Source organism: Anomalospiza imberbis, chromosome 7, assembly GCF_031753505.1.
Source record: "Anomalospiza imberbis isolate Cuckoo-Finch-1a 21T00152 chromosome 7, ASM3175350v1, whole genome shotgun sequence".
NCBI lineage: Eukaryota > Metazoa > Chordata > Aves > Passeriformes > Viduidae > Anomalospiza > Anomalospiza imberbis.
This window is the reverse complement of record NC_089687.1, coordinates 195,019-219,493: the sequence shown is the minus strand read 5'-3', so window position 1 is coordinate 219,493 and position 24,475 is coordinate 195,019. Positions and strand designations below refer to the sequence as shown.

The 24,475-nt window shown below is 37.8% G+C and overlaps 1 protein-coding gene and 1 long non-coding RNA gene across 20 annotated transcripts in view; one reads left to right on the top strand and one right to left on the bottom strand.

Annotated features, from left to right (window-relative positions):
• The window catches only part of BAZ2B (bromodomain adjacent to zinc finger domain 2B), a 118,841-nt gene that overhangs the window by 12,752 nt on the left and 81,614 nt on the right, over positions 1 to 24,475 (bottom strand). For 12 of the 19 annotated variants that reach the window (XM_068194999.1, XM_068195002.1, XM_068194998.1 and 9 more), the window contains 15 exons: positions 22,963 to 23,173; positions 21,930 to 22,022; positions 21,767 to 21,828; positions 17,739 to 17,804; positions 16,964 to 17,029; positions 16,309 to 16,353; positions 16,027 to 16,059; positions 14,774 to 14,839; positions 12,212 to 12,352; positions 11,208 to 11,462; positions 10,240 to 10,454; positions 8,751 to 8,825; positions 3,418 to 3,661; positions 1,736 to 1,798; positions 310 to 454 (listed from right to left, as the gene is read on the bottom strand). In XM_068194999.1, the coding sequence (XP_068051100.1) occupies positions 310 to 454; positions 1,736 to 1,798; positions 3,418 to 3,661; positions 8,751 to 8,825; positions 10,240 to 10,454; positions 11,208 to 11,462; positions 12,212 to 12,352; positions 14,774 to 14,839; positions 16,027 to 16,059; positions 16,309 to 16,353; positions 16,964 to 17,029; positions 17,739 to 17,804; positions 21,767 to 21,828; positions 21,930 to 22,022; positions 22,963 to 23,173 (1,780 nt within the window). The remainder of the gene's footprint in view (positions 1 to 309; positions 455 to 1,735; positions 1,799 to 3,417; positions 3,662 to 8,750; positions 8,826 to 10,239; positions 10,455 to 11,207; positions 11,463 to 12,211; positions 12,353 to 14,773; positions 14,840 to 16,026; positions 16,060 to 16,308; positions 16,354 to 16,963; positions 17,030 to 17,738; positions 17,805 to 21,766; positions 21,829 to 21,929; positions 22,023 to 22,962; positions 23,174 to 24,475) is intronic. The other 7 variants (XM_068195000.1, XM_068195001.1, XM_068195013.1 and 4 more) reach the window with 2 other exon arrangements.
• LOC137476739 (uncharacterized) lies at positions 451 to 7,450 on the top strand. Its single transcript, XR_011000562.1, has 2 exons — positions 451 to 2,180; positions 3,894 to 7,450. It is a non-coding gene; the product is annotated as an uncharacterized lncRNA (long non-coding RNA).

Sequence of the window (24,475 nt, the reverse complement as noted above, 5' to 3'; positions counted from 1 at the left end):
CGGAGATCACTGCCATAGGGAAAGGTGAAATAGTTCAGAGTCAAGAAACTTTGCAGGTAGGTAAAATCATAACATGTAGAAATACAACAACTGAAAACTTCCAAATCACCAATCCTCGTTTTGAAAGGTATTACCTGATCTTTCATAACCAGAAAGAGATACCAGAGAACCACATAAGGGGAAAGCTCTATTGACAGCAGCCTGAGGGCATCTGGCTGAGGGTGAAGACCTTGCTGCACAATACCAGCACCTCCACAGACAGGCAGCATGTCTTAGCCTTGTGTGCCACCATTCCTTTATGGCTCTTACCTTCACCACTTTCCATGCCTTCTACAAAAATACCACCACACTGGGGCAGAATCCAGTACCGGCGCCTGTAACGGTCCTGACCAAACATCATTGAACGCAAACAGTGCGAAGCTTCGAATAACTTCTTTCTGTACTGGCTTTGTTGCTATTTTAAAAAGGGAGAGCATTATAAATCAGTGACGGAAAAAGAAAATCTCATTATTACAGAAAACATCTGTAATTACAGAATTATTACAGAAATAATCTCATATTTATTATATTACATATAATCTCATTATTACAGAAAACATCAGTCTGTAATATGTCAGACTGAACAGAAGTTCAAGGGTCAGACAAGCAGGCCCTCTCAGAGATTCGGGATAGTGGTGTGTCTGTCTGTTGTGATATTCTACTCACAATCGCTGCCTTGATGATTTTACTTACAAAGCTTCCTTTAAAAAAAATCAATTAAAGCATTCCCCTTCTCAGCCTAGGTTTATCAGTTGTCCTCTAAAAAAACACTGCGGTGGTGCACCTTGTCTTTTTATCCCTGACTCTCAAAAAGCAGTGGATTAAAGAAAGATATCGTTGCACGAGAACAGCTGAAATCCTAACAATTACACAGCATCAGCAAGTGGTAAAGAGAGCCCTGAAGACAGATGATAATGCAACTGCTGATGGGAGACTAGTGAGATATTTTAACTGCTCATAAAAGAATGACAACAACAATATAAAAAATAAACTCTGAACATAACACAGCTCTCTGAGGGGGGCCAACAAGAACTTCATTTAGTTTATTCAGTTCTTGCTCTGCTAAATGGACACTGATGGGAATCACATGGAATCTTGGACTGCTAATTTACTCCAATTTGGAACATGGGAGAAACCAACACACAAAGTCTTAAATGACAAATTTTCTAACAGGAACAATAAAAACATGGGCCAAGAGTAGCCCTAATTACAGTATTACATTTTTCACATTTACACTTCTCTTCTTATTCTATTGCTGCTTCTTTCAAAATGTGGAGCCCAGACAGTTCTGTATGGGCTTGGAGCACAATGGCAGAAATCAGCATGGAAAGGAGAGCACGAGAACAACAATCAATTGTATAACTGAAGCCATTGCTTCTCATACACAAAATTTCATCAACAAACAGGAATATGTGAAGTAGATCTGGATAAAAATTACATTACTCTCTGAAGTGCAAATATATTATCAAGTATTAATATTAACTGCCTTTTGAGTGACCTCTACTTATTGCCACTGGACTAAACTCACAGTTCAGGTGTCATGAATTGGAGCATTATTCATACTACTTTCACAAAACACGAGTAGATACTTATTTCAATTTATATTAACTTGGAGCATTGAAATTTATGTTTAATGTATTAACTCATAACACCCAGTGATCACATTCGTAGTAGAAAAAAGAGAATGATCTCTCACCTTTGTCAGTTTTTCAATCTGCTTCTCTAATTCTTCAACACTTGCTGTCTGATCCCCATCATCCTATAATCACCAAATATACTGTCACACCATGTTTATTTCAGGATAAAATCATACTACTATGTCTTATCATTATTACAGGAAAAAGATGTAACCGAAGATGGGAGGAAAATACTAAAGAGGAAAAAAAAGTTCAAATTGTGTGCTTGTGAGACATATTTCTATAGCAACAACACAACTGAAAAGAGGATACACCTTGAATGTTTTGAAACCAGACGTGGACAAAGGAGAAAGTTCATGTTTGCTGAAAACTGGAAGTAATTCAGTTTGTGCATGAACAAAACACTACAGAATTTAATCGTAGTTTCTATGAAGCTTTTTAGATAGTCAAAATAATTTTAAGTGTTTCTCATGCACGAAATAATGGCATCTCAAAATCCTATTGGTAAGTCTTTCGTCAGTCCACATTTGCATTTTATTTCAATGTCTACATGAAATTGTAGAGCCACTTTAAATTATAACTTTTTACAAAAGTTACAGCATAGATCCTGCTGATTTTTGAAGAGGAACGCGCTCAGGATTAAGTCTGTGGTTGCCTTCTTCTTGCCTGTTTAAAAATTAGAGTCTTTTCCATTACTAGAATTTTAATTCAATTGAAGAAAATCTTTGGAGATAGTATTAAGTTTCCAAAAGAATATAGTCAAAAACATCCCCACCGTAAGATACAAGTCTGGTATTTCTTGGCTTCATAAAAGTGTACCAGAGTAAAGCCTTCTGAAATACTACACAGAATACAAATGCAGTGGAACTTCTGGTAGATCAGAAAATTAATTTCTGTACAGTTAACTGGAATTTTGTCTATGAAACACCCGGTGCACCAACACAGGAGATTGTACAAGAGGGAAAAGGATTAAGGGATGGACTTGAGATTAGAAATCTAAATATTACTCTTTTTAAAATTCTGAACTATTTTTAAGAACTTTGGGCTGTTCCTCTAAGGTATTCTCTTAAATTCATACAAATTCTAGTACTTGAAATAAATCCACAATAACAGCACACAGGGCTATTTCTACACTAGAAATTAGCTGGGTTTCTAATTAAAGGTGTATGCAAACATCTGAGTTCACATATGCTGGATACATGCATTGTTCAAGCAGTCTTAAAAATCTTCGAACCTTGCATGATTGGATCATTTTCTGGCAAACAGAAAACATCCAGTGTAGCATCAAGTGCTTTAAAACGTAGTATTTTCTATTGCTTGTGCCTTGTATCAGGTTCCATTCAGTGGAAGCCTGCTCATTTCCATTAAAAACCAGCTCAACAAGGTAAAAATCTTTCATTGATACTTCCTGTATTGTATCCGACACCTGACAAACAAAATTTATCATCTTGTGATCAAATAAAGTCAGCCAGTGACTACGTGGGGGAAGTTGTGAAAAAAATGCACAAGAAGATCACTCAATCTTCAAAATAGAGAATGTTAAAAGTAATTGTATTGTTCCTTTTTTAATTCACCAAATAATAAAAATGAATAAAAATTTTAAAACATTGGAGGTAAGTTATTTTTCCCTCTTTTATATGGCAACATTTTTGGGAAACGGCACCATATTACAGAAAAACAGAAGGAAAACAAGTTTTAGCTAATTTGCAAATAAAGTTTCACTATACTGACAATTGCCCACCTCATCCTCACAAACTTCTGCCTTTTTTCCTTTTTTATCATCTTTGTCCTCTTCATCCTCATCATCCTCATCTGCCTGGTCATCGCTGTCATCATCGTCTTCGTCATCGTAGTCACTGTCCCCTCCCTTCCGCCGGCGCTTGCGGCCAGGTGCGGGTGTCTCCAAGGAATGGGGTTCCTCGCCTCCTTCCCCACTCCCCACAGCATCTCTTTTACCAGTTTTCTTGGCATGAATGATTCTAAGCCTTGGAACACATGAGAAAGGGTGAAATGATGGATTATGGCTGTAGCATAAACATACCTCTCTTCCTATGAGACTGAAAGAAAATCATACATTTCAGATTTAAAATAGAGTTTCTGATCTATCATGACATTGTATTTTCTCAGTATTTATTGTCACTAGTCAACAAGAAAAACTGAGGTTATAAAACCCTTACTACCTGTGGTTCCACTCTGAATAGACTTTGTTTCTCCCAGGTCAATTTTACTGTGTAACTGTTCAGAAGAAGTGAAACACAGGAGGGATTTTGAGAAGTCAGGAAAGATGGTACAGAAGAAAGAACCATTTCAACTTCTTTATCTTTTATTTAATGCATTTAAGAACACGATGACAAAATACCTGTGTCTGAGCCAGGGAGGAAAAGGCAAAAATCCCCACTTGGATGTATGAAATTATATACATTGCATGGCAACAAGCAAGGTTGATTTTTTTGGTTTTTTTAGATTTTTATGAACTGTAAATATTATTTGACTTCAGTCCTTTAGCTGAACTTTTTATTCTAAGATATACATTTTCCTGGGGAATTTTAGTTACCTCAGCTACTAAAGATTATTCAAACTGTCATTTGTCCTTTTATGAAAGAAAAGGGAAACTTACATACCAGTTATTATGGTTGTAGTAGACCTCCTTCTTCTACAAAACCCCTATAAGACAAGATTCCACACAGCAAAAATTACAGTTCCACCTATCAGGGAGCTTGCAGGCAAACATGCTGAACCACAGGAGGTGTATATAGCCAGGCTGAACCAGTCACTTATCACGCAGACCAAAAACGCAACTGACTTAGAAGAGAATCATAAACGTGTAGAAAAGACAAAGATTTTTTAAGAGATGGCTGAAGAAGGTAGGATGGGAAAAGCAGAACAGTAACGACAAACACAATTACCAGGACGTAATTTTTCCTTGTCGTACTCCTCTCTCTTCCCATCCTACAGAACAATATTCCATACAGCAAGTGGCTACAAGTACAATGAGTGCTGTCCAAGTACTGGTTCCAGGAATACTGACAAATGGACCAGCCTTCTCAAACGGTGATAACCAGAGCCAGTTCTCAATAGCACAGACTGAAATGAAGGTGTCACTGTTCGACTGGGAGCAGCACTTTTTCTAGAAAAAGACTGTTAGTCAAGAAATCATCAAGGGGACTTGAAAACTGCTGGGCTTTGGTTTCTTGGTGTGGTTTTGTTATTGCTGTTGTTTTGGGTTGGGTTTTTATGCACTAGATAATCCACTGGAGCATAAAGTTTTATACATTTATTTTTTCCATATCAAGTGGATGTTAACCTGTTTTAGTGATTTAAAATACGTTAAAAACATAAATCTCAGGCCTTTCAGTGACTTTTGAAGCAAATAACATTTTCAGGTATGGTGCAAAAACCCCTCAGTCTCACTGCGCATCAATACCACTGAGGCTACTGATTAAATTTTTTAGGAAACTAATTTCCTTTTTATGAGGACAACTTCAAGCCTCTTCACGTAGACTGAAAATTCCTGCCAATACACAGGAAATAACTACCAAAATCACTAGTTAATGACTGGATTGTCTGCTGCAGCGCTAGACAATTTTAAAGACAATTTACATACACTAAGATAATCTTGAAGACAACTCAGTAATAAAGCTGGCAAGTGAATGTTCCATGACCTGCCAGCACCTCTTTCATATACCTAAAGGGAATCAGAAGAAACAAAAAAGGCTACTTTTGCTGAAAGCAAAAATAAAGATGTAATGTTTTCAAGCACTAAAGGAAGCTTGCATGATACTGTAAATTTTCAAGCATGCAAACGGACCAAAAATGATCTTCTTTGATAGCATCACAATCAGAAGAAAACAGCAGTCCCTAAAAAGTATTGCAGAGGCAGAAACCAATGCCAGCACAACTTTAAAAATGTTCAGTTATTTCAAGAAGCAGCATGATTCTCTGTTGCTACCTACACATATGGCTCACTTAGAGAAGAAAACCCTCACGTAGGAAACTGTTCTGTCTTTCTCACTTTCAGGTATGGATCAAACCTGCATCTGCAACTACTGAGAGAACCGTAAAGTCAACTGATTTATAAAAAGAGTGGGTGGCCCATCAGAGAACTAGATGATTGACTTAAGCCTGCTCTAATCTGATCTATAATACTTACTAGATCACAGAAGGAAAATTCACCTTCTGACTTAAGTGTTCATGCCTTCCCCATAATTTTTGCATGTAAGTAGTAGGTAGTACCAAGGCAAAGAAATTCTGAACATTATACTTTTAACATACTTCACCTTGCGTCTCAAAAAATTAAAGTTTGGCAAATCAGCATTAGCGTCTCCTACCTAAAATCAGGGTGTAATTTCTCCCCTTAGTGACGCTGCTTTTCATATACCATCATCATTTAGAGTTGAAATGGTTTCATTCAACAGAAATTAACTTTCACAGAGCATACCACAACACTGGCATGTGAAATGAACACTGTTGCACTGAAAAAAGTTAAGTCCTTTAAAAAACTGAATTATTATGATAACTATATTATTAAACCAAATTATTATTACCTAATTCTTTAAGAGGCAGTATTTCATTTTATTCTGTTTTATGTTGATCTGGCTACAAAAGAGATACCAAAGAGAAGACATGTAATACAAAAGGAGATGCTGAGACTTCGATTATCTAGTTTAAAAAAATCACAGAATCATAGCAGGTGAGAGTCTGACCACAGCTGTTACACAGAAAGCACAAAGAAAGATGACTTGATCATATGATATAGGTGCCTTTACAAAAATAGGGATTAGTACCAAGATTCACACCAAAATGTGATAGAAAAGGAATTAGATGCAACCTCTCACTGACCATCAGCTAAGCAGAAACAGTCCAGGCAGTTCAGAACTCAAATTTCCAACCATCTATATTACCCTTATTAAGATCCTTGAGGGAAGGAGGAGAAAAGGAGGGAAGAGCGGGGAAAGGGGTGAGAGGGAAAGCATCCCTTAAAACAAAATACAATGATTCCATTTTCCATACTATGATTTTACTGTTGCTTATTTGCATCTGTCAAGCACAGCCTTTTGCATTTATTTTTTCTCTCCTCCCCAGCTGAGAAGCTTATGTCATGAAAAAATGAGAACATAAGAACAAAAAAAAAAATCCTTCATCAAACACATGTGATGCAGATAGAATCTCATCCGCCTTCGATATACTTGTAGCCAACCTGGACACAGTGGTTTGAAGATTAACGACAGTAAACACTGGCCAACCAGGCTGAGATGAAATAAATCAATTCTTCAGCCTCCATCATTCATCCCCTACACACTTCCCGCAGAGGGGGCACGTGCTGAGGGGCACATAAATGTCTGTAGGCACGTGAAAAGAGGTCACAGCTCATGATCACATAGCAAGTACTCAACTAACCAGTTATTGTCATGCAAAACTGTTTGGGACTGGGACGTGTAAAAATTAGATCAAGATGTGAATGGATGGGGAAGACAATATGTAAGAATGAAGTCTGGAAGCAGGAAAAAATAGCAAGAAGAAGACTGAAGTGTACAGATTTCATTTCAGAGAAGCCCCAGAACAGTAGTGAGGGTTTAAGAAAAACACAATTGACATAATAAAGAAGAAAATATTGTTTAAAATTGATTGAAGTAGGCTCTTCTAGAACCTTCTTGAAATTCATCAGAAAAAGTGGAAAATTCAAAAATTTTGAATCAAAGATTGAGAGAGATGAATCAAGCTCCTTGAATTCAAAGAAGCAGAAAAGTAACATTTCTGAGCTCTACTGCAATACTGGGACCCAAAATCCACACACGATGGAAAAAAACCCAAGAAACCAAAAAATTATTGTAGCAAGGAGGAGGAGCTTGGGACTTCAGAGTATGATGCTCACTACTTGACAGGGAAGAAATGAGAGATTCTAAAGAGAAGGGAAGATCCTACATCTACAAGTACTCACAGTTTGATGGAGGGAGAGAAAGACTAAGCAGGCCCTAAGAAGACAAGGACAGGGAAGAGTCCATTTTGCTAATGGTAAGTTGGCTATATCAGAACTTCATAAACACTTCTTACACCATATCCCATAGAGGGGATACAGATGAAGGCAGGAAAAAAAATAACTGGGCTATCCTAAAGGTTAAAATACATTAACTCTGTGCAGACTGGGATTTGTAGTATTAGTAGAGAATGCCTTTTTATTGACCTAATTTTTTCCTCTACCTCCCTCTTGTCCTTCTTCTTTACTTCTTTACTTCTTCCTTCTGAGATACATTAAAGGGAAAAAATGGAGACAATAAGATTAGAAATGAAAGTACCTAAAGCAAGGACTAAGAAAGGATTTACCGTTCCTAGCAAGAGGTAAAGATGACAAAGAAAAAAAAAAGCAGAGTCTGGCTATGCGTTTTTACCCCCTGTGATTCATTAACTTTATGCCGTCCAGCTTCCTGACAGTTGGAGCCAGTATGGTTGCTGTATGGAATTTTGTCTTGTAGGATGGGAGAACAGTGAATATGAAACTAAAAACCCTTAAAAAGTTCCAATTTTACCTTAAACAGAAATATAAGAAATATAAAAAAATACCTCAAAGATTGCATTCTACATATGATCCCTAGCTATAGGGAACAACGTGACATTGACAGATGAGAAACACTAAGATAACATAAATTAGCAAAATTCAGTTGGCAATTGTTGTATGAAAATCACATTGTCTTAAAATGCCTTTCAGAATGAACAATGGGAATTACGGTAGGTCCAAATAAACTTTGATTATGTCAACAGCAATTTTATGGCTCCTTTAATATTCCAATTTACAAGTTTTTTGTTTCCAAAGAATACAAAACTAGCCTTGACTTTGCTCCAATTCTGAGCGACACTAACCCTCTGAATCTCATGCATCTTTAGTAGACTGTAAAAGACTGGTGTTGCAACATCCTAGATCCACATCGGTCTTAATTAAGCAGTTTGATTACCAATGTCTTGGTAAACCTGTAACTTCATCAGCTGATTTTGTGCTTAGAACTAATTCCCTATATACCAGTGCATGTGAACAAATGTAAAAAAGCAAAATATTGTAATATTTAAGGAAATGAAACTTACTTCCGAAGTTTGCCTTCAACCATCCATTTATCTCTCCTTAAGTTTGACATATAATCAATGTTTTTATCAATTTCACTGTCAAAGATGAAAATAATCCATTAACTGTGAACTTACATATCTTTTTTCTGATAGACATTTAGGTATAGACACTTTTCCCTCAAATAATTTTCTTTTGAGATATTGTTAAAATTCAAAATAAATAATTTTAGGGCTAAGAAATCACAATACTACGAATGCCAATGTAGCACACTGCTGTACCTATGTCAGTCTTTATCCCCAATATCACCTCAGCTTTCCTTCCACAAGAAGCATGGCATTCAACATTTCTCTCATAGCTCTAGTTCAGTGTCAAGACTCTAAATTAGTCTTTGCCACAAAGCATGTAGCCCTGTGCTGAAAAACCTGTTACCACTGGTACATCTGAAGTATTCTGCCTAGGATCCCTGGGATCTACAATCCAACATTCACTTTTCACTGCAGAAACTGAAGAACCAAATAGAGGTCTTTGGTGCAGTCATCATCTGCGCGCCCATGTCCAAGACATCATGGCCTCAGCAATTCAGCAGATTACAGTTGTTTCTATGATCAAAATATAGAAACTCAAGTTCTAAGCGATCATTTCTACAAATAGGACCTAACAGTCATCTGCAACAAGAGGAAGTTTCTTTCTATGATGAATTTGACTGATACGCTTTCTTGAACAGTTGATGCACAGCATTTGCACTGCCCACTTCTGCTATTTTTCACCTTCGGAAAACCTAAAGCATCTTTTCCATTCCTGCCTTACGCAACCCTGATTCACTTTTGCAGGACAGCGTACCAAACTCAGCAGAATACACCAAGAAACAAAACAGCACGCAATTAGGCGATGAAACACTTCACCATAGACAGTCAATCTGTGGAAGAACAGGCATCCCAGAAAATGGCATTTCCTAACTTTTTATTGCACACTGGTGGGTTTTGACGAGTTGTTGAACATAGGGAGGATTTAAAATCATGAAATGCTATATACTACTGACCACAAATGCAACATACACCTTCTTGCATTACTATGATGATACATCAAGCTTGCCACCACACCTTATGACCCTACTTAAAGACACATCTTCAAAACATCCTCAAAAACAAAAGGAAAAAAGGGAAAATAGTGTACTGCAGAAGCCTTGAACAACTCTTCTAAATTACTCCCTAGAATACCTAGAAAATTTCTTGGCAATCATCCTCATCTTTTATTCCAAAAATTGCTAGAGAAACTTTGGTTCAAGCTTTGAAAACAAAATTACAGACCAAACATGGAAAAGTTATATTCCTCCATCATATCAACAGTACATAAAAAGGTAGGAAGCAGTAACTCAACCAATTTCAGCTCTCATTGTAAGAAGAACATAAGTAGACCTCCTGTAACAGAATACAGTGAATACACAGTATTTCTGAACTACAATATTATTTATAATTTTATTTTCACACACCTGTTTGGGAAAAATCTTACCTTACTACACTTTTGCTGCATGCTAACTCATTGACCAGAAAAGCAAGTACTGATGCTTTCTGAGCTGGAGAATGTGCCTGGAAAGCTTTTGTCTTCAAGCTCTCTGTCAGTTCTGTTTGCCCACAATGAGCCTCCATGAAAATCTGCAGAATCTCAGACACATTATCTCGATTGATACCAACGTTCAGTAAGTGTTCCCCAAGAATAGTTTTAGCCTAAAAAGAACAAAGACATTTCAAACAATCATGTTTTAAGAACACCGTTTTCCTTTGTAGGCTATAGTATTCTTCATACGAGATGGTATGGATTTGTTTGCATTTTTACATAAGGACATCAAACATGATTATTCTTTGAAACTATTCAAATGTAAATCTTAAATACAGTAACAAATTAGAATGTCTTCACCTCTAAGTTTTTAAAAACAGAGATAATATTAACAATAATTAAATGGATTACATATAAAAAGGCATGGTCCAACTGAAAACTGATTAATACTGCTGTGTACAATGATACTATGAAGTGCTCTAGAGTGGAAGAAAGTTGTATTGACTTGAAAAAGAAAGCCAGTAAGAGAGTCATGAATGAATTGGGGTTTTGATGCAGTGACCTAGACAGCAGACCTTAGGGAAAGAAATAGTAAGATTCACTGAGAATATAAATATAAGAATGCAAAGGAATGGATGGAAGGGAGTTAAAAGACATGGCCACAGATGTGACAGCGCCCTACAAAAGTTCCAAATAAAAATGGGACGTGCATTTATGTGAAGAGAAAATGCACAGAAATTTATCATGTCTGGAAAATGGGAAGGCTGATGGGACACAAAGTTGTGGAGTAACATTAGAACCGTGACACTGAAGAAAAGAATTAGGAAAGGCAAAGGAAATCCATATGAGAGAGGTGTCAGAGAAGCTTTATGAAGAATGCATTCATATATACAGGGTGTTTAGTATGGAGTTTTTCTTTTTACCTTGTATCCTGTACCAAGTCCGGGATCGCACACAGCTGCAGAGACAAGTTTCACAAGCAAGTCCTGTACTTCTCCCATGCTGTCCCCTATGTTGAGCAAACCCTCTTGAAGAACACTCAGGGAGGGAACATCTATGGTCACATCAAAGCCAAGAACTTTACCAAAGTTACGCAGGAACTGCACTACCATGAGACAATCCGAAAACGTGCTTCCATCAAGAACTAGGCCTGGGATGCGAGGCAGCTCTGGGAAAGGCTGGAAAGCAAAGGAAAAAAGTGAAAGATTCAGTAGCATATTTCAAAAGAATTTTTTTTTTATAACAGCTAGGAAAATTGATTGACACTTCCTTCTGACCTACAGCATGACAATGCCGGAAGGTACAGGCAACAGGTACCCTGCACACCTTGTCCATTCAATGCTGAAACAAGTTTAAATTTTCACAAATTATAGGAGTCAAGACATTAAGAAATACTTCCTTTTTGGCCAGGAGACACTGTAATGATCTATTATGAGCCTTTACAAATTACTGTAAAAGGTGGTGTAAAATTATTTAGGGGAAAAAGGGAAGGGATTTCTCTGGAACAGACTTTGAACCCAATCTTCATCAAGTCCTTACGGACAAGAACTAAGAACTCAGAAGACTGGGAGAGTAATTCTTTTTGAACAACAGCTTATAAGAGTTCTCTAGATGACTATATAGTGCCTGTGTACTGAGACATGATGCGCATTCCTGATGTAAAAATAACTTGAGTAAACAATTTTTTTAAAGCAATCATACTTTTTGGGAAGCAAGCATCCTTTAAACAAAAAGCTTTTAATTAACTAAACATACGCTACTGTGTAGTGTTCTTGTATCTTGTATTTGTATATATTTTGAATAGCTCTCTAATTACCTCAATTAAAATTTGAATGCTTTCATTGTGGCTGCAAGAACAAAGTTATTGACTGAATTATAAAATACACAAACAAGAAGCAAGAAAGTAAGTCTATGTTGTTGTGATTACCTTCTGGTCTGCTAAGCACATATCTTCATTAGGCTTCTTTAGCTCCTTTGCCATTTCTAATTCCAATCTTCGCTGTTCCAGTTTACGTTCCTTATTTAATCTTTTTTCATCACGTTTCTCTTGCTTTAGCCGCTCTTTTTCCTTAAGAGAATTAAAAGGGAAAAAAATAAACCCCACATATTAAATATAAAAAGGAACAATCTAAGAATTTGAAAAGCACTAGTTCTTTATCCTTAATAATCGCCACATCAATTAAGGAACCTGCATTAAAGGGGAGGGGAAAACTAGAACAAAATCACTGAATTTGTAAAGCAATCTAAGATTCACTTTTTTCTCTCCTGTCCACACAGACACAGGTTTCAAGTAGGTTTGCAAAGAAAAACTCTTTGAAGTACCATTTAAGAAAGATGACTGAGTGAAAACATGGCAAAGACTTGCCATGCAAGGCACCTGATTTTAAAGGCTCTACTTACACCCCAGTATCATTAATCTGCACCTGCTACAGCAGAAACCACTCAAGAAACCTCTCTGAACAATACAAGGCTTTAAAAGTCCCAAAATACATAAACTAGATATGAATACCTTATTAAACACAACCAATCTTTTCAAACACAGCTAGTTTCTGGCCTTGAATTACCATACACTTTGCATGCAACCTGAGACTGAATATGCTGTCCTTTCTGTCTCACATGCACAACAAGAACACACGCATCATCAAGTGAGAAGCCAAGCATCTATTGTCTCTTCAACACCCTCCACAGTGCAGTCACACCAATACTACACCAACTCTGTAACACACCAAGACTGACTATGAACCTAGAGCTCCGTGGCCTTTCCCATCCCCCGGGGTTCTGCTGCCAATCCACTGTCCTGATGACACAACTGCCCACACACCTCTGTGCAACCAATATCGAGTGTAAAATGCATGTGGAATCTGCCACGCATCAGCACCACCTGTTCAGAGCACAGAACTGTGTGTATAAACAAACACAGTTATGCGTGTGTGTGTGCCTCCACTCAAGAACCTGAAACAATACAAAACTGAAGATGCTGCATGTGCTTTTCACCTGTGGACACAGAAGGGCTAAAGAACCAAGCCAAGATGCCTCCCATTACTTAGAACCACTCCCTACTATTCTGTTCATTTAAGATGTCACCCTAGTTTCTTCCATTTACTACCACCATATTTTGCAACAAGGAGAGGATGGGCAAAACTAAATCAGGGCTCAGCTGCATTTGTAGGTCAGTATTAACCACTGACTTCTCTGTAGAGTTCTGGCAGGCCCCATGACTTTTTATTCCTCCTTTTGATTCTATACGGAGTATTACCAGACCACTCGTGACACCTGTGGATAACCACGGTGAGTGCACAGAGATCGTGACTTCTACTACTACAGTCTTTAGAGGATTTTATGCAAGATCGAGTTTCACATTACACACAAAGAACATATTTGGATCAGTAAATTTACACTGGCAGAAAAAAAAATGCATTGACATTCAGAACTACTCATCTGCCCACCTGCTTGCTGCTCTACAGCTGTGTAAGCATCCTCTGTACTGCCAATGCAGGCCCTCTTTATCTACACTACACTGAGTTCATAAGAGACATCTTGTATGGAAAAATCACAATACATTAAAGCAGCACACAAAATCCCTAACTTGACGCCTTCTGATTTGCTTTTTGAAAATGGTTTATTGCCTTTTATCTTAGCCAGTGTCAATGTCCCAAGGCCAACTGGCATTTCTTACAACTTGTTTTTGCCAATTCGAAACACTCTACAACAGAAGAAAACAAGATATATATATGGATATTTATGTGGCCACTCAGTAATTTACAGTTATGATTAAAACCGAAAACTTTAGCTGCACTACATTTCATAACTCTATTTAAACATTTCTTCTACTGGTTGAAATAAACACTGTTCTGTGTCTATTAGAGTAAGAATATAATTAGAGCACTGGATCAGACTAAATGACCATTTAGCCTGGTATCCTGATTTCCAACAGTGGAATGGGTGCTTGGGGTATCATCTTCCTCTGTTTCCTTGTACTGAAGTATTATTCAGTTTTTCTTGGGTTTGGTCAGTCGCTTTTATTGAAATTTGCAAATACATCCTAGAGAGAAGTTTTAACAATTTTCTTAACAACTACTTGTTGTTAAGGTGGTTATTTCAGTATCTTTATTATCTGCACTTTATTTACAAAAGTTTTGGGATATGGACATAAAAAATGTCTCATGATATAGAAATACATAAATGTAAAAGAAAAAGTAAATTAGTAATTGTGGGGATTTTGTATTTTACTTATGTTTCCTCTCAAAAACATCCAGAACTCTCAAAACTGGCAATCTGTGCCAATGCTCAACCATCTCCCTCCAAGTATAAAAGCTTTTTTTAAGTTTGAACAGAATTTCCTGTATTTAAATTTGTGCCTGATGTTTCTTGTCCTACTGCTGCAATGTACACAAATCAAATTATACATAATATAAAAAGACATTGCTCTTCTACAGATGACTGCAGAATGAAACCATGAAAATATCAAACTTTCAGAGTTAATACTCACTTCTGCTTTTTTACGTGCTTCCATGGCTTTCATAAGCATCATATGTTGTCTTCTCCGTTCTCGTTCCTATTGAAGCAGGTAATATTAGAACAAAACTAAACCACATTTTCAAATCAGTAAAAAAAGCGGAGTAACAAATTTAGCATTAATAGACAAGTCACAGTAAATACTAAATATAGGACAAGAATGGCCAAGTCTGTGCATGTTTTAGTTCAGGTTTAGAAAGCAAATACAAGAACAATCAAAAGCAAAAAGGTAAAGCAATGAACATGGAGACAGTGTAAAAAAGAAGCATACAGATTTACTTATGGTCAGTTGTGATGCTCCTTCATAAGCTGGCAGAACAAAAAGCATAATGGTTGGCTGGAACAGGTCAGTTACCTTACATCTGCTATGACGGAACTTGCAATTTACTTCTTCAATAGCCAATTCAGCAGAAATTTTAAACTGGTCTTTTTCAAACATTGCAAATATTAACATTTTTCTAACCAAGCAACAAATTAATGTGATTGATTTTATCAGCTCTAGATCAGTTTTAATCAAGCCAGTGGTGGTACATATACATATGCAACAACACTTGCATTTACTGATGCCTGCCCCTCAGTAAATTATGTCAGTAGCTTCAAATGCATTAAGGAGCAGTATTCTAAGGCACTAAGTACAGGGGTTTTGCCTTCAGCTTAACAGCTGAAGAGCAAATCTTGGCCCCAGTAAAGGCTATAGGAATTTTATCATCTGATTTGGTGCAGCTAGGATTATATTCTAATATTTCATTGTATACTTATAACATTATGTATTTACCACCAACTGAAAGCTAATTTCCTCAGTATCTTACAACGGGAAGACACCACCCTGATTTCCAAAACAGGTTAACTCAAATTTTATTTAAAACGTCTGGATTTATTCTGAATGAATGGGACAAGGCCAAAATCATCCAAGTGACCATCCTAGTGATTTTGCATCCATCCCTGATTTTATATACTAGTCAAGTTTTTACTGGGACATCAGTAACATAGATCCCTGGTTTAAAAACACATTTAATTATCGTCACATTTAATTTATACACATGTTCAAGACATGTCTTTTTTTTCCTTAACAGACAAGACAAGCAGATGTATGCAATGCACTGTGCTGTAAAGCCATGCAGCAGTATGTAATATGACAGCAGCCAGTGCTACATTTTATGCATTGCTATGACAACCATATCACAACCAAATCACAATGCGGTGTTAGATGTACGAAAATAAACATACCCATACCATATCTAGTCTATGCCTCTCCAACTCCTGGTAGAAAGAGTTGGCACAACATTATGAAACAGAAATCACAAAGTCATAAAACCACTTTATAATCCCCCAAAAGACCCCAGTACCAAAGCAAAGCAAAAAATCGTAAGGCGAAAGAAAATCTGTGCAGGAATCAAACCCAGAAGTTTAAAAAGGGCATATTTTGAGGATTCCACCCCCCACATACAACTGAAAGTAGTAGCTGACAATTGGCATTCTGTCTCTTTGGTCAAGCGAACTTATACCAACCTGGTGCTTCAGAAGAACAGCCTGCTGCCTTCTCATCTCTTTCTCCTTCAACAGAAGAACAGAAGTGTATTTTTTTAAAACATCAATCAAAATTTACTTACCAAATTGCACAGCTCTGCCACACTAAAACAGTACATCTGAGTTAGAATTTAACTTACTGAGAAGTATACACAGCATACATGACAGTAAGTCTGGTGAGTTGGGAGTTCCATGTTAGAACACACCTAGAATGCTGAAGCAGCAACAGAAGGACTTGTATACAGACACTGTATTTTCCAGTATTTGTAAAAGAGTTCTGTAGTCTTGCATGCATTACAGCCTAGAAAAGACTATGCTTGCCGAGAAACATCATTTTTCGATACAGTGTGCATAAAAGAATATTGTGAATAATGTTACTGCACAAACATTTTGTTATGCAAACCATGGTAATGACACATAAAGTACTGTCGCTGTCTGTGTGTGTATATCACACATACACAAACTCCTCTGCATATGCTTCATGCCTTTTTATAACCATACATACATGTCATTATTTGCTGTCTCTATCTACAGCTTCATTACCAATGAATAGCCTCCCAAATTTATTGCTTTTATACATCAACATACGTTATGTACAATAACACAGTTCTTGTTTTTGGAGCGCCTCCAAACTAACCTTTATTCGTTTTTCTGCTTCCAGTAATTTGGCATTTGCTGCTTCTTCCTTCTTTTTCTTTTTCGCCTGTGGATGCAAAACAGGTCACACAACAGCACAATCACTACATGAAAATAATCTGACTAGAAGCAAAGTTATGTATCTTTAAAAGTTAAGAACATCATCACTTATTCCATACATTGCAAGAAATCTCTGATGCAGCTTTCACATTCACATTTCAGTTACTTTAAAAAAATTCAACCAGAATTTCAAGTCCCACGCAAAACTGTTTCACCTGGCTATTTTAAGAAAGCAAGTACACACAGAAATGGCAAAGAGGTTACTATTAATTTTTATGTCAATGGAGACTCGAAAACTATCTACCAATCTATCTTTGCTAGTACACTAGCAAACCTGTAGAGTATACTCTAATGCAGACATAGTATTTTTAAACCCATTGCACTTCTTGCAGAACAGAGCATTATATTTTTTTAATATCCTACTACTGCAAACTTTTTCTCTAACAAAGGAATTGCTCTGCTGTTAACTTATGTACACACAAGACTATTCTGATAGAAAATCATGAGCCCAAGTGTGAATACTTGTAAGATTATGGATCACAGTTTATGTTGATCTTTTAAGAAAAATCATTTAAGACACATCTTTGAACTGGCCTTTGGAAATAAGGTTGTTAGAGCTGCTATATTTAATTATGCTTCTAACTACATGTGTGACTACTAAAATAAAACATTTTAAAACGGCAATGGAAAAATGACATTTAAGTCATTATTTTTACCTCCAAAATTTGCTGAGCTCGAAGTTCTTTCTCCATTCTAATTTGCTGAATTCGTTTAATTTTTTCCTACAAGGATAAGAAAGTTGGTTCTTTAAAAAATATATATAAAGGAAATTAAAGATTTTTAAATATACATATACTTTGACATACTATACTTTTTTTACACATATACTTTCACTTTTTAAAAATGACAAAGTTTATACATATTTTTTGTTACTGAGTTTCACCCATTTTAGTCAACTGTTCCCACATGTTTAGAAATTTTACTAGTATTAGATGTCTGGTATAACCGTGAAGGAAGCCACACCTAGTTATGCATGGGTGCTCATGTTTAAGTTGCTAAAGTTTTTATTATTTTTTAACACCTTCAAGAGGACCAGATTAATGACCAAGTAAGGAAAACTAGAGTATTCCAATTCCAGCTGACAATGGTGAAGCTAGTTAAGAATGAACAGAAGAGTGAGCTATGTCATGAAATACACAATGTCTTGAAGTCATCTCTCTGACCAAGAAATAGCAAGGTCTGTCCCAGCACTGTTTGTGCTTCATTTCTCGCAGCCTCTCTCAGGCCACTGTGTTCCCACCGGCAGCACAGCAAGCTGAGCTCAACAAAACCCAAAGCCCATGCTCTGTCAGCCAGGAACACTCACCCACATGCAACCTGGTTAACATGCCCAGCTAAGTACACTTCAGTTTCTCCAGATATTTAAAGCACTCAGGTAATTGATGCTAATTTTGGAAGCCTTACTATGTAGTTTAGTGATGGAATTGTATACATACTGTAACAAAAGAAGTAATTGGAACAGGAACCATGGGTACTACAACACATATAAGCATGTTTCATCATGGTGAGAAGAAAATGATCAAGTTATGCACTCCACAGATGGATGCTGGGCAACCATATTCTAATATATTCTTCTTCATAAATTAGTTCCTAAAATCTGAACAGTCTTATTATATTGAGAAATGGAATCATTGCAAACATTGGAATCATTTCACACTACCTGTGCTGCATAGGTTTGTCTGTTAAATTAGCTATTAAAAGTTCATTAGCACATTATTTGAAATTATCTCAAAAGAGCTGACTGAGCCACAGTGACTAGGAAGGACCATTTTGAAGAAAATGGTCCTTCATACATCCAGCTGGACTTCCTGTAAAGTTTTAATAGCAAAACCCAGACCATGGAATAGCCCTGCAAGCTGGGGTGGCCTAGGCCAGAAGCTTGAAAAGAAGCTCAGTGAACTTCTCTGGAACAGCAGACGCTTTCCCAACAGTGAGGGTGGTAAAGCCCATCTGTACAGAATACATTGTTTTCTTGTGAGTTGGTCTGAGACTCTTAGAACAGGGATCACTCGAAAATTTTACTCTCTGGCAAACACATAGTGATGCATATACTTTATTGAAAAATGACTAAAACCAAAACCAAGCTCCTAAGAAAGATAATCTAAAATATTTAACAGTAAAAGAGCAATCATGGATGAGAAAGACAAACTAAGTTTTCTGACACATAGAGCTCTAATACATGAAGTATAATAAACTCCAGGCAAATCTTACCAGCTCCTTAAACTGTTAAGAAGTCCAACATAATACAAACTTATCAAGAAAATTAATTCAGAGGCCTCATTCAGACAGTGCTGAACTTTTTCCACGTGAAGCTTCCATGTGAAGCTCACAGCATGGACATAAAATCTCTATTATCTCCCATTATATTTTAAAACAAAGCAGTGTAAAAGTTGAAAGCATGTGCTACACCCTCTCCCAGAACCACAGAATGACTAGGTTGGAAGATACCTTCAAGATCATCGAGTCCAGCCCATGCCCTAACACCTCAACTAAACCACGGCACTGAGTGCCACATCCAGTCTTTTTCTAAACACATCCAGGGATGGTGACTCCATCACCTCCCTGGCCAGGCCATTCCAGAATGTTAGCACCCCTTCTGTAAAAAACTTTTTCCTAATATCCAACCTATATTTCCCTTGGTGCAGCTTGAGACTGTGTCCTCTGGTTCTGTCAGTGCTGCCTGGAGAAAGAGCAGCCCAACCCCACCTGACTGCAACCTCCTCTCAGGAAGCTGTAGAAAGTGGTAAGGTCACCTCTGAGTCTCCTCCTGTTGTTCCTCACAGGGCTTGTGTTCCAAGCCCCGCTCCAGCCTCACTGCCTCCTCTGGATGTGCTCGAGCGTGTCAATGTCCTTCTCAAACTGAGGGCCCTGAGCTGGACATGGCACTGGAGGTGCGGCCTCACCAGTGCCAGGTACAAGGGAAGGATGACCTCCCTGCTCCTGCTGGCCACACCATTCCTGATCCAGGCCAGGATGCCCTTGGCCTTCTTGGCCACCAGGGCACACTGACTGCTGGCTCATGTTCAGCCGGCTGTTGACCAGTACCCCCAGGTCCCTTTCTGCCTGGGCACTGTCCAGCCACACTGTCCCCAGCCCATAATGCTGCAGGGGGTTCTTGTGGCCAAAATGCAGGACTCTCAACTCCATGAAGGTTAGAGCTAATACAGAACAAAGTTTTCAGCAGAGATCACAATAAAGAACTATATCAGAGAAGAAAGTACTCTGTACATGAAAATAATGAGTTTTATCAGGTTACACATCAAGAAGGAATATGATGATGACAAACAAGGTCTGGATTTGATGCATGTGACAATTCAAAAATTCTTGCTCCCTGGACCTCTCGGAATGTAAGGACCACATGAAAATCATAGTGTGCTCCTTTTCTTTAACAAGTATGGGTTGCCTTGAGAAGTGGATATGTTGAAACTGCCACGTTCTACAAAAGAGCAGAATGGCTGAGGCTGGGAGGGACATCTGGAAGTCACTTTGTCCACACCCCACCTCGGAGCTGCCCCTCCTGACTATGCTGAAGACCAGAGTGAGTCTCCCCTCAGTCTCTTCTTCTCCAGGCTGAACAAACCAAGTGCCCTCAGCCACTCCTCTTAAGACTTCCCCTCCAGTCCCATCCTCATGGCCTTCTTTGGATAGCCTCTAATGGTTTACTGTCCTTTTTATATTGGGGTGCCCAAAACTCTCCCCAGGACTCAAGGTGAGGCCACCCCAGTGCAGAGCAGAGTGGGACACACCCCTCCTTGCCTGGCCAGTGAAGCTGGGCCTGACACCCTCCAGGGCAAAGATGTCCCTCCTGCGGGCCAGGGCACTGCTGACTGATACCAAACTTGCCATCAACAAGGACTCCCAGATCCCTTCCTGCAGCTGCTCTTCAGCCCCTCATTTCCCAATTTATAAACACAAGCAGGATTGCCATTAATATATTTGAAAAAACTTTTTCCTGTTGTCCTCCATATTTCTGGCAGCTCCAACTCCAACTGAGCTTTGGCCGCATGAATTTTCTCTCTACAGTGGCAAGCAGCATCTCTGTCTTCTTCCCATGTCACTTACAGGCAAACCAATACTAGTACTTTTTCCAGGTGTTGGGATGCTGCAATCATACACAGACATTGAGGGTATGTAGCGTGTCCAGAGCAGAAGGGCAAGAGAGCTGGGGAAGGGGCTGGAGCACCAGGAACAGCTGAGGGAGCTGGGAAAGGGGCTCAGTTCAGAAAAAGGACGCTCAGGGGGGACCTTCTTGCTTTCTTGAACTCCCTGACAGGCGGGTGCAGCCAAGTGAGGGTCAGGCTCTGCTCCCTGGAACAAGGGACAGGACAAGAGGAAATGGCCTCACATTGAATCAAGGGAGGTTTAACTTGGATATTAGGTAACATTTCTTCATGGAAAGGGCTGTCTAGCTCTGGCACAGGCTGCCCAGGGCAGCAGTGGAGTCATTGTCCCTAGAGAAATTTGAAAGATGTGTTGATGTGGCACCTGGGGACACGGGTTAGTGGTGGACTTAATGGAGTTTAGAATTTTAAGCAACATACCCTGTGTGCTCTTTAAAACTAGATTTAAAACATACACTTTGTAAGCAGCATACTTAGTAATTTACTAAATATTTCAAATACAGCTTATTGAATGATAATGAAAACATCATTTAAAGAGCTTATTTAGCAATTGCATAGTTTACCTGTTGCTTCATTATCTTTATCTGCTCCTTTTGCTTTCGCTTTTCTTCAGCTGCCATAATAGCTAACAAACAAAAGCAAACAATATCAGCAGAACACGCAAGAGACAGGTAACTTTTCAAAATAATCCCCTAGCATGCACAACCTTGCACAAATAATACTTACCTTGCTGTTTTTTTGCTTCTTTGGCGGCTCGCGCTTGTTCCTGCTTCTGAAGCTTTCTCAGTAGCTTTATTTGTGCTGCTTGCCTAGCTATTTCTGTAACAAAAAGATAATATTAAGTTCATAAAAACAATGCTGTCCAACAATAAACATACAGTTCGTGTTCCAGACGCTTGCATGTTGTAGAGACAGAGCAAACAGAGGATTTGTTTTGCACACACTGGCATTTACAAAATTTTTCTATGAACGATCATTAATGGCACATCATGTATCAGTAACTGTGTCAACAGTGCAAATGAACATGGATACTTTCTACATAAAACAAATACTGGTTTCGGGGAAAAAGTTATTTATTAAGTGACAGAATCATACCAGTAATGCTGGTCCATTTTAAAACCATTTTCTTCTTTCTTCTAAAGCAGAAAACATTTGTTTCCAAACTACTAAATCAACATTTTATTCAGAAAGCATGGAATTAGTTTTCCTTAAAAGTCACCTCATGTAATTATGTAATAATTTAACAAAGAAGCAAGAGCACACTCACCTGGGCCACATGCCTCTTTCCTGTGTCTACCTGAAGTCAGCCATTCTTATGCTAATAAGTAACCTCCTGAAGCATTCTACTACCCTGTGATAGCATTTCCAAAATTTGATCTAACTGTTTATGGACACACTCATAGAAGACAGCTATAGGAAGGATTTTCTGGAGGTTGAGTTCAGCTTCCTTTTCAAAGGACTGATGTCCAGGACCCGCATGCTTGAACTCCCCAAAACACTGTCAGCTTCTTGTGCAGTAACTATAGAGTAAGCTTTTAGACATGTCTTTACACATGCACTTCCTTCTTTAAAACCTATAAAAACTGATAAACTATTTATTGATCTTCAAAAAGTCTTCAATAACAGCATGTAACAAAAGCCCAAAATAAAATGCTGTATACTATTACCCTAGTGAGACAAATCATTTTCCTATAGGAAAAACATTAACTCTTCATATACTGATACCCTCTCTTTGTGAAAATATTAACACAGTTCTTACCTTGAGCCTGGAGCTTTCTCAAAAGCTTTGTGTCAGCGTTGTCCAGGAATTCACCGCTTCCAACATTGGGAGGTCGGCCTTTGCGGCGTCTCGTCCTTGACTCCTCTCTGGAGTGCTGTCTGTCCGGATTTGGGGGTCGTCCTCTACGCCCTTCCATAGCTCTGATACGGGGAATGACTTCCTCTTCTTTCAGAAGACACCACTGCACACCCTTTTAATTGAGACATTTCACAGAGAGGTATTACTAACACAGATTAAAATAACCCGAAATCTAAGATGAGTTGTAGATATTAAATATGCAAGTGCTGTGATGTATTATTTGGGCAGGACAATTTCTTGATGATGAACAGAAGCTATATATTGAGAGACTATCACGAAGAACTTTTGTTCTTTTGTAAATTCCACCACTAAGAAAGATTCTGAAGACTATTCAAGCATATACAAAGTTTTTACCTAGTAGATATGCCGTTACTGTGTTATTTTTAATTATTTCTCATCAAATCAAATTGTTCAACCCTTTCTAAAAGGCAAAGCATATTTTTCCTAATTATGTAAACTCAACAACAACTATTTTGCTTTCAAATAATCCACTGCTCAACATGAATGAAATAATGTGTCAAGCTATGAGGTGCTGTCCCAACAGTGTGTTTACAGAAATTCTGGCATACATAACAAGCAAAGGCAGTAATGTATTTTCAAATTATTTTCAGTAATGTATTTTCAAATATTGCTTTTGAGTCTTGCACAGCTCAGCAACTGAGCTGAAAAAACACAGATGCATTTTAATCTTCAAGTTTTAGTTAGTACAACTGAGTTCTCCCCTCATTCACTGCAAAACAGTTTCTGCACCAGCTTGAATCAGTGAAAAGTAACTTCTAAGCATCCACATATCTAAAGTTACATGAACTATATTCTCTAACCAAACAAAGCATGCACTGTAGTATTTTGAGGAATCACAAAAGCAGATTCTTAAATACTTCGTTAATAAAAATATCCAGGTTAATCCTCATGAAGGAATAGCTTTACTTTAACTGGTTACTAAAACTAGAGTTAATTGCATCTACTGAGCAGAAAATAGGTACCATCTAGGTAAGCCTGTTTAATTGAACACCAGTATTTCAAAATTTTAACCTCTTTTACCATTTCTCCAAGTTTTTGACAAATGGGGGGAAAATCTGCAAGCTAAGCATCCTTCGGGACTTCTTTATAACTTGCCTTAAAAAGGTTTGTAAAAAATTTTGGAAATGTCTGCTAAAGCAAGAAGGGAAGTTGGTAACTTTAAAAACTCATTAAATATCAGTTCAGAAGAAATATATTTAGAGTGCTTTAGTTTTCACATTTATGTGTATATAAATCCTAAAATCCAATTTACTGTACCTAAACATAAATTATTTTTGATTTTTCTGGTAGTTCGTCTTTTCATTATTTCTGCTCATTCTTCACAATTACAAAGGTTTTGCATAACTCCAGCAAAAGAAATGGCAGTTTGTTAATGAGACATTCAGATTTCAAA